At 39.1% G+C, this 11032-nt stretch overlaps 1 protein-coding gene across 3 annotated transcripts in view; it reads right to left on the reverse strand.

The window, feature by feature from the left end:
- QTGAL (queuosine-tRNA galactosyltransferase) overlaps positions 1-10771 on the reverse strand; it is a 135156-nt gene extending 124385 nt beyond the window's left edge. For 2 of the 3 annotated variants that reach the window (XM_087441872.1, XM_014789388.2), the window contains exons 1-3: positions 10694-10771; positions 8996-9112; positions 8796-8895 (exon numbers count right to left, since the gene is read on the reverse strand). In XM_087441872.1, coding sequence (XP_087297998.1) covers positions 8796-8895; positions 8996-9112; positions 10694-10729 — 253 coding nt within the window. In that variant the 5' untranslated portion in view covers positions 10730-10771. Of the gene's footprint in view, positions 1-8795; positions 8896-8995; positions 9113-9196; positions 9593-10693 lie in introns of all 3 variants that reach the window. The other variant, XM_087441871.1, reaches the window with a different exon arrangement.
- Positions 10772-11032: the final 261 nt, after the last annotated feature.

Raw genomic sequence — 11032 nt, forward strand, 5'->3', positions numbered from 1 at the left:
AAATTCAAGATAAGGAAACACTTCTTAACTCATTCTATGAGGCCAGCATTACTCTGATACCATAGCTAGACAAAGATACCACAAGAAAGAAAAACTACACACCAATACCCCCTATGAATATATATGCAGAAATCCTCAACAAAATACCAGCAAACCAAATCCAGCAGCATATTAGAAAGATTATATAACATGACCAAGTGGGATTTATCCCAGTAATGCAAGGGTGTTTCAACATACAAAATCAATGTAATATACCATCTTAATATAACTGAAGTAAAAAAACTATATAATCATCTCAATTGATGCAGAAAAAAGATAAAGAAAAACACACTCAACAAACTAAGACTAGAAGGGAACTTCCTTAGCATGATAAAGGGTGTTTACAAAAACCCACAGCTAACATCATACTCATTGGTGAAATACTGAAAGCTTTCCCTCTAAGACAGGATCAAGACAAGGATGCCTGCTTTCCCCACCTCTATTCAGCACTGTACTGGAAGTTCTAGCCAGAGCAATTAGGCAAGAAAAAGTAATAACATCCAAACTAGAAAAGAAGAAGTAAAACTATCTCTAGCCACAGATGACATGATCTTAAATACAGAAAATCCTAAAAACTCACCAAAACACTATGAGAGCTAATAAACAAGTTCAGCAAAGTTGCAGGATACAAGATCTACCACTCAGAAAAATCAGTTGTTTTTCTATACACTAGCAATGAACAATCTGAAAAGGAAATTAAGAAAACTATTTCACTCACAATAGCATCAAAAAGAACAAAATACTTAGGAATTAATTTAACCAAAGAGGCAAAAGACTCGTACACTGAAAATTATGAAACACTGATGAAAGAAATTAAAGAATATCTATTTCAACGGAAAGACATGCTGTGTTCATGGATTGGAAGATTTCACATTGTTAAAAATGACTATACTCCCCAAATAGATCTACAGATTCGATATAATTCCTATCAAAATTCCCATGGTCTTTTTTGCAGAAATGGAAAAACTGATCCTAAAATTCATATGCAATTGCAAAGAATTCCAAATTGCCAAAACAATCTTGAAAAAGAAAAACAAAGTTGGAAGACTCACGCTTCCCAATTCCAAATCTTACCATAAAACTATAGCAATCAAAGCAGTGTGGTATTGACATAAGAATCGAGTCCAGAAATGAACCCATACATTTATGGTCAGTTGATTTTCAACAAGGGTACCATGACTTTCAATGGAGAAAGAATAGTCTCTTCAACAAATGGTGCTGGAAAAACTGAATATCCACATACAAAAGAATGAAATTGGACTCTTACTTCACACCATATACAAAAAATAACTTAAAATGGATCAAAGGTCTTTTTTTTATTTTTATTTTTTTAAATTTTTTGTTTATTGCAGTAACATTGGTTTATAACATTGTAAAAATTTCAGGTGTACATCATTATACTTCTATTTCTGCATAGATTACATCATGTTCACCACCAAAATACTAATTACAACCCATCACCACACACATGTACCGAATTATCCCTTTCACCCTCCTCCCTCCCCTCTTCCCCTCTGGTAACCACCAATCCAATCTCTGTCCCTATGTGTTTGTTTATTGTTGTTATTATCTACTACTTGATGAAGGAAATCATACGGTATTTGACCTTCTCCCTCTGACTTATTTCACTTTGCATAATACCCTCAATGTCCGTCCATGTTGTCACAAATGGCTGGATTTCATTGTTTCTTATGGCTGAGTATTATTCCATTGTGTATATATACCACAGCTTCTTTATCCATTCGTCCCTTGATGGGCACTTAGGTTGCTTCCAAGTCTTGGCTATTGTGAATAACGCTGCAATGAACACAGGGGTGCATGTACCTTTACAAATTGGTGTTTTCAAGTTCTTTGGATAAATACCCAACAGTGGAATAGCTGGATCATATGGTAGTTCTATCCTTGATTTTTTGAGGAATCTCCATACTGTTTTCCATAGTGGCTGCACCAGTTTGCACTCCCACCAGCAGTGTATGAGAGTTCCCTTCTCTCCACATCCTCTCCAACACATGTTGTTTCTTGTCTTGTTAATTATAGCCATTTTGACGGGCGTGAGGTGATATCTCATTGCAGTTTTGATTTGCATTTCCCTGATAGTTAGTGATGTTGAACATCTTTTCATGTGTCTGTTGGCCATCTGTATGTCTTCTTTGGAGAAATGTCTGTTCAGGTCTTTTGCCCATTTTTTAATTGGGTTTGTAGTTTTTGTGTTGTTGAGATGCATGAGTTCTTTATATATTTTGGAGATTAAGCCCTTATCAGAAGTATGGTTTGCAAATATCTTCTCCCAATTGTTAGGTTGTCTTTTCGTTTTGTTGATGGTTTCCTTTGTTGTGCAGAAGCTTTTTAGTTTGATGTAGTCCCATTTGTTTATTTTTTCTATTATTTCTCTTGCCCGGTCAGACGTGGTGTTTGAAAAGATGTTGCTAAGACCGATGTCGAAGAGTGTACTGCCTATGTTTTCTTCTAGAAGTTTCACAGTTTCAGGTCTTACATTCAAGTCTTTAATCCATTTGGAGTTAATTTTTGTGTATGGTGTAAGGTAAGGGTCTGCTTTCATTTTTTTGCATGTGGCTATCCAGTTTTCCCAACACCATTTGTTGAAGAGACTTTCTTTTCCCCATTGTATGTTCTTGGCTCCTTTGTCAAAGATTAGCTGTCCATAGATGTGTGGGTTTATTTCTGGGCTTTCGATTCTATTCCATTGATCTGTGTGTCTGTTTTTGTGCCAGTACCATGCTGTTTTGGTTACTATAGCTTTGTAGGATATTTTGAAATCAGGGAGTGTGATACCTCCAGCTTTGTTCTTTTTTCTCAGGATTCCTTTAGCTATTCAGGGTCTTTTGTTGTTCCATATAAATTTTAGGATTCTTTGTTCTATTTCTGTGAAAAATGTTGTTGTAACTTTGATAGGGATTGCATTGAATCTATAGATTGCTTTAGGAAGTATGGACATCTTAACTATGTTAATTCTTCCAATCCAAGAGCACGGAATATCTTTCCATTTCTTTGTGTCTTCTTCAATTTCTTTCAGAAATGTTTTATAGTTTTTGGTGTACAGATCTTTCACCTCTTTAGTTAAGTTTATTCCTAGATATTTTATTCTTTTTGTTGCAATTGTAAATGGGATGGTATTCTTAATTTCTCTTTCTGCTACTTCGTTGTTAGTGTACAGAAATGCAACTGATTTTTGTATGTTGATTTTGTATCCTGCAACTTTACCATATTCATTTATTACTTCTAAAAGTTTTCTGGTGGATTCTTTAGGGTTTTCTATATATAAAATCATGTCATCTGTAAATAGTGACAGTTTCACTTCTTCCTTTCCAATTTGGATCCCTTTTATTTCTTTCTCTTGCCTGATTGCTCTGGCTAGGACTTCCAGTACTATGTTAAATAGGAGTGGTGACAGTGGGCATCCTTGTCTGGTTCCTGTTCTTAGAGGGATAGCTTTCAGTTTTTCACCATTGAGGATGATATTAGCTGTGGGTTTGTCATATACGGTCTTTATTATGTTGAGGTACTTTCCTTCTATACCCATTTTATTCAGAGTTTTTATCATAAAGGGATGCTGTATCTTGTCAAATGCTTTCTCTGCATCTATTGAGATGATCATGTGATTTTTATTCTTCATTTTATTAATGTGGTGTATTACGTTGATTGATTTGCGAATGTTAAACCATCCCTGCATACCTGGAATAAATCCCACTTGATCATGGTGTATAATCTTTTTAACATATTGTTGTATGCGATTTGCTAGTATTTTGTTGAGGATTTTTGCATTGATGTTCATCAGTGATATTGGCCTGTAATTTTCTTTTTTTGTGTTGTCCTTGTCTGGTTTTGGTATCAGGGTAATGTCAGCTTCAGAGAATGAGTTAGGAGCTTCCCCCTCCTCAATTTTTTGGAAGAGTTTGAGAATGATAGGTATTAAGTCTTCTTTGAATGTTTGGTAGAATTCACCAGGGAAGCCGTCTGGTCCTGGACTTTTATTTTTGGGGAGGTTTTTGATTACTGTTTCGATCTCTTTACTGGTGATTGGTCTATTCAAATTCTCTACTTCTTCTTGATCCAGTTTTGGAAGGTTGTATGATTCTAAGAATTTATCCATTTCTTCCAGATTGTCGAATTGGTTGGCATACAGCTTTTCATAGTATTCTCTTATAATCTTTTGTATTTCTGAGGTGTCTGTTGTAACCTCTCCTCTTTCATTTCTGATTTTACTTATTTGTGCCTTCTCTCTTTTTTCCTTGGTTGAGTCTAGCTCAACCAAGGTTGAGTCAATTTTGTTTATCTTTTCAAAGAACCAGCTCTTGGTTTTATTAATTTTTTCTAATTTTTTTTGGTCTCTATTTCATTTATTTCTGCTCTGATTTTTATTATTTCCCTTCTTCTACTGATTTTGGGCTTTGTTTGTTCTTCTTTTTCCAGTTCCTTTAGGTGCATTGTTAGAGTGTTTATTTGAGGTTTTTCTTGTTTGTTGAGATAGGCCTGTATCGCTATAAACTTCCCTCTTAGAACCGCTTTTGCTGTATCCAATAAATTCTGGCATGTCGTATTTTCATTTTCTTTTGTCTCCAGGTATTTTTTGATTTCTTCTTTGATTTCTTCGTTAACCCAGTCGTTGTTCAGTAGCATTTTGTTTAATCTCCACGTATTTGTGGCTTTTCTGATTTTCTTCCTATAGTTGATTTCTAGTTTCATACCGTTGTGGTCAGAAAAGATGCTTGGTATTATTTCAATCTTCTTAAATTTATGGAGACTTCTTTTGTGGCCTAATATGTGATCAATCCTGGAGAATGTTCCATGTGCATTTGAAAAGAACGTGTATTCTTCAGTTTTTGGATGGAATGCTCTGTATATATCTACTAGGTCCATCTGTTCTAGTGTGTCATTTAAGGCCAATGTTTCCTTATTGATCTTCTGTTTGGATGATCTATCCGTTGGTGTAAGTGGAGTGTTAAAGTCCCCTACTATTATTGTCTTACTGTCTATTTCTGTTTTTATGTCTGTTAATAATTGCTTTATATATTTAGGTGCACCTACATTGGGTGCGTAGATATTTACAAGTGTTATATCCTCTTGTTGGATTGTTCCCTTGATCATTATGTAATGCCCTTCTTTGTCTCTTTTTACAGCTTTTGTTTTAAAGTCTATTTTGTCTGATATGAGTACTGCTACCCCAGCTTTCTTTTCATTGCCATTTGCATGGAGTATCTTTTTCCATCCCTTCACTTTCAGTTTGTGAGTGTCTTTAGGTCTGAAGTATGTCTCTTGTATGCAGCATATATATGGGTCTTGTTTTTTTATCCAGTCAGCCACCCTATGCCTTTTAATTGGAGCATTTAGTCCATTGACATTTAAAGTAGCTATTGTGGATCAAAGATCTAAATATAGGAGCTCAAACTATAAAACTCTTTGAAGAAAACACAGGGCTAAGTCTTCATGACCTTGATTTGGCAATTGTTTCTTAGATATAACACCAAAAGCACAATGCAACAACGAAAAAATAAACTGGATTTCACCAAAATTACAATTTTTGTGCATCAAAGGATACTCTCAAGAGAGTGAAAAGACAACCCACAGAATGGGAGAAAATATTTGCAAATCATATATCTGATCAGGACCTAGTATCCAGAATACATAAAGAACTCTTACAACTCAACAACAAAAAGACAAACAACCCGGGGCTGGCCCAGTAGCATAGTGGTTAAGCTTGTGTGCTCAACTTTGGTGGCCTGGGGTTCGCGGGTTCGGATCCCAGGCATGGACCTACACACCACTCATCAAGCCATGCTGTGGCGGTGTCCCACACATACAGTAGAGGAAGATGGGCATGGATGTTAGCCCAGGGCCAATCTTCCTCAGCAAAAAAAGGAAGATTGGCAACAGATGTTAGCTCAGGGCTAATCTTCCTCACACACACACAAAAAAGACAAACAACCCAATTAAAAAATGGTTAAAAGCCTTGAATAGCCATTTCTCCAAAGAAGATATACAAATGGCCAACAAGCACATGAAAAGAGGCTCAATACCATTAGTCAGTAGGGAAATGAAAATCAAAAGCAAAATGAGACACCATTTCACACCCACTAGGATGGCTATGAAAAAAAAGATAATAAGAAGTGTTGGTGAGGATGTGAAGAAATTGGAACCTCAGGCACCGGGAATGTAAAATGGTGCAGCTGCTGTGGAAAAGTTTGGCAGTTCCTCAATATGTCAGACAGAATTACAATATGACCCAGCAGTTCGACTCCAAGGTATACACCCAAAGAAATTGAAAACTAATGTTCAAACAAAAATTTGTACACAAATGTTCATACTAGCACTATTCACAATAGCCAAAAGATGGAACAACCCAAATGTCCATCAACTGATGAATGGATAAACAAAATATGGTATATCTATACAACTGAATATTATTCTCTTATAAAAAAGAATGAAGTACTGACACATGCTACATCATGAACTTAAATGCTAAATGAAAGAAGGTAGTCACAAAAGAGCACATATTATACGATTCCATTTAAATGAAATGTTCACAATAGGCAAATCTATAGACAGAAGTAAATTAGTGGTTGTGTAGGGCTGGGGGAACGGGATACGGAGGGTGATAACTAAGATACAGGGTTCCTTTGTAAGGTGAGAAAAATGTTCTGAAATGGACTGTGGTGGTGGTTGCATACATCTGTGAATATACTAAAAACCTGACTGTATACTTTGATAGATGAAGTGTATGGTATGTGAATCATATCTCAATAAAGCTGTTATAAAAAATTGATTAATCCAAAAGAAGGCAGAAAAAGAGGAAAACGGAATAAAGAACAAATGTAACTAATATAAAACTAATAGCAAGAAGATAGACTCAAACCTAACCATATTGGGCCGGCCCGGTGGCGCAGGTGGTTAAGTGCGCGTGCGCTCCACTGCGGCAGCCCGGGGTTCACCGGTTCAGATCCCAGGCGTGCACCAATGCACTGCTTGTTGAGCATGCTGTGGCGGCGTCCCACATAAAGTGGAGGAAGATGGGCACAGATGTTAGCCCAGGGTCTTCCTCAGCAAAAAAAGAGGAGGATTGGTGGATGTTAGGTCAGGGCTGATCTCCTCACAAAAAAAAAACTAACCATATCAATAATTACATTAAATGTAACTAGTGTAAACGTCCCAGTTAAAAGTCAGAGATCATCAGACTGGATAAAACAGTAAGATCCATATGCTGTCTACAAGAATTTACAAGGGAGAGGGTACCTGTTAAATATAAAGACACAAATGGGTTAAAAGCAAAAAAGATGGAAAAGATATACTATGCTAGCTGAAATCTACAAAGTGGATTTCAGAGCAAAGAATATTACCAGAGATTAAGAGGGTTCATAATGATGAAGGGATCAATTCTTCATAATCTTAAATGTTAACAGTTTCAAAATACATGAAGCAAAAACGGAGAGAACTACAAGGAAGAACAGCCAAATCTACAATTAGAGTCAGAGATTTCAATACCCCCCCTCAATAACTGATGGGACAAGCAGACCCACACAGTCCAAGTCTGCTGTATCCTTCCTGATACAAGAGTGCCCCCAACTCAACCTGATTCACATTTACAGAGAACTCCACCCAACACCAGCAGATACACAACCTTCTCGAGTGCACATGGAACCTGTGCCAAAATGGGCCATAGCCTGAGCCATAGAATAAATCTTACTAAATTTAAAGGATTCAAGCCAAACAAAGTATGTTCCCTTACTACAGAGGAATTAAATTAGAAATCAATAACAGAAGAACATCTGGAAAAATCCCTCAAATGTTTGGAAACTATTTAAATAACATACTTTTAAATAACCCATAGATCCAATAAGAAACCAAAAAGAAAATTAGAAAGTATTTTGACACTGAATGAAAATGGACACAACATATTAGAATTCTCAGGATGTTGATAAAGTGACAGAGGGAAATTTATATCACCAAATGCCTATATTAGAAAAGAAAAAAGGTCTCAAATCCATGACCTCAGTTTCCACCTTAAGAATTAGAAAAAGAACAAATTAAACCCAAAGTAAGCAGAAGAAAGAAAATAATAACAGTCAGAGTGGAAACAGAAAACAGACAAAACAGAAAAAAGAAAAACAATATAGAAAATCAATGAAACCAAAAGTTGGTTCTTTAAGAAGATTAAAAACAATTGAACAAAAACAAATCTAGGGGCCGGCCTAGTGGCGCAAGCGGTTAAGCGCCTGCGCTCCGCTGCAGCAGCCCAGGGTATGCCGGTTCGGATCCTGGGTGCACACTGATGCACCTCTTGTCGAGCCACGCTGTGGCAGCGTCCCACATAAAGTAGAGGAAGATGGGCATGGATATTAGCCCAGGGCCAGTCTTCCTCGGCAAAAAAGAGGAGGATTGGCAGATGTTAGCTTAGGGCCGATCTTCCTCACAAAAAAAACAAAAAACAAAAAAACAAATCTAACTCATGAGAAAAGAATTTTAAGAGGCAGAGGTGACCATTAATGATCAATCACACCAGAAATAAAAACACTCAACAGCTTTTTGTCAGGCTGAATAAGCAAAGCATGAGTAGCGGTCTTATACAAATCCTTACCAAAGAATAAGAAATTCACGTTTACTGGGTTCCTAACTGGTGGTAGACTTAAGTATCACACAGGACACTTTTCTCCAGGATTTGAACAACATGCACTACTTCAGTACACAAGTTGATAAGAAACGACTCATTACACTTGAATAATAAACTGAACATGGTTACTGACCTCCTCTGGGGGAAGGAGAATCATGCCCTCCAATGACCACAAGGATACCGGAATCTTCTAGCTTCATTTTCCACTCTTCAATGATAGTCATAGACTTGTCCTGAAAGCACGAGGACAGTGGCAGGTCAGGAAACTTTCCTCAGAACAGTCAGAGGTGACTTACACCAGGGCTACACCATCAACAGGAAGTTCATAAATACCTTACTGGCATCATTAAAGACTGAGAGCTCCATGGAGCCTTCAAAGTCCTGTTGCAGAACAGACCTCAAGCACTCGTCCAACCATGCTTCAGCATTGTGGACCGGGAGGATAACAGACTGGAATTCAGAAGAGACAGATTAACAAACAGAAGTGGGAAAACTAAATCCCCTTTCCACTGTTCTAACTTAATTCCCCATTACCATCCGCACAATGCTCATTTCCAAAGGGCAAGGCCTGATTTACAGAATCACCCAGAACAGGGCTTCCAGGGAAAGAATATGCCCTGACAAACAAAAGGCATCTATGCCTTCTCTCCAAACTCTTCACATTCTTCTGTTCCATAAGATTTATCACGTCTTGGATTTCTTCCCTGAATTAGTCTGTTGGCTGCTTTTGAAAAGGAAACAAAAATCCGAAAGGCATCAAAAATTTTCCCAACTCAATGACAAATTCATGTATTTTCCCATCACTGGTCATCATTTTGGTTGAAACAAACATCTGTGTATCTTCCAACCCACTCGTGAAAATCAGTGATTGGTCCTTTTCTTGGCCGGAAAAGCATTTTCAGCATCATGGTTTACATGATGTTAGAGAAACTGCAACAAAGAAACACTTTTAAGTCTCCTCCACACAACTGTTAACAAAGTATGAGGGCAGGTGCTGAGAAAATGGGAGGCAACCTCCCTCCATCCCTCTCCTCCCTAGCTCTACTTAGGGAAGGACAGCGAGCTCTGTCCTTTCTCACCAAGCCGAGATAAAACAAAATTTTCTAAAGTGTATGGAGTAAAACCAGTGAAACCCGACTGCTGACAAAACAGATAACAGGAATTGCCCTAATTTTGTACATTACCCCATTAAGCAACACAGAATATCCAAAGATAGATATGACTGTCTGTCCTGACCCCTGACTCGGTACCTAATGAAGAGGAGTGGACAAATTCCTAAACAAGAAAACAGAAACGCAGACATCCAGGTGTGTGTACACATGCATGCGCGCGTGCACACGCAAACATATGTACATGTATGTGTGTATTAAACATATAGAATACAGATAGGACTCTAAAAATACTAAATCTAAATATGGTTATGAAAAGCTCACACTTACAAATATTGAAAATATCATTCAGTCAAGTTCTTTACTCTGAGGATCTGATTCAAGTGACAACCCTTCCTGAATTTACACTATCCACAAAAGTAACTCCTTCCATTACTTACATATTTACTTTGCAACTACTTTTTAAAAGGAAAGCATTTTTTACTGTTCTCAAAATCTACAATACAAAACATATGTGAACTTCTGTCAAAAGTGGGCCTTGATTAATCTCTGTCCACATTCTTCTGCTGCCACAAAACCTTGCTTTGGCTGGAGACGCTTATAGGCAAGCCCATGAGAAGTGGTGTGGGACTTGGAGACGTGGAGGAGGGGGAGGAGAGAAGAGACAGGGTAGGGGAGGGAGAGGGGGAAGGAGAGGAGGAGGATGGAGGAGGGAGGAGGCCAGAGGGGATAGGGATGGAGGAGGGAGAGAGGATGGAGGAAACAGGAGGATACAGGGCAGGGGGATGGAGGGAAGGGGACAGAGGGAGGGGGATGGAGCAGGGATGGGGTGATGAGAGGAAGGGGAAGTCAGGGAGGGGAGGGAGCGGGGAGAGCGGTAAGGGAGGGGAGGGCAGAGGCGGCCCGCGGCCCGGGCACCTACCACGTGGGCGGCGGCTGGGTTCCCCTGAGCCTGCATAGCCGCTTGGTCCCCGACCGCCCTCCCCAGGCCACGTCGGCCAACAGCGCATGCGCGGGCAGCTCTCCGGGAGGCGGGGCCGAGGCCGGGCCGCCTCCCATTGGCGCAGAGAAATGTCGATCCGGCGGATGGGCGGGGCGGACGGCCCGCGGGGAGTGGCGCGGCCTAGAGGAGCCGAAGCACTGGTAGCTCTGCGCCCGCGGGCGGCGCCTTGCCTCCTGCCGCCCAGCGGCTCTTGGGTCCCGCGTTCTCTCTTTGCTCCTTGACTCCGGAAGTCTTCTTGCCTCACTCAAGGGCGTTAAT

This window comes from Ceratotherium simum, chromosome 16, assembly GCF_057802395.1.
Source record: "Ceratotherium simum simum isolate JZ-2026a chromosome 16, ASM5780239v1, whole genome shotgun sequence".
Taxonomy (NCBI): domain Eukaryota; kingdom Metazoa; phylum Chordata; class Mammalia; order Perissodactyla; family Rhinocerotidae; genus Ceratotherium; species Ceratotherium simum.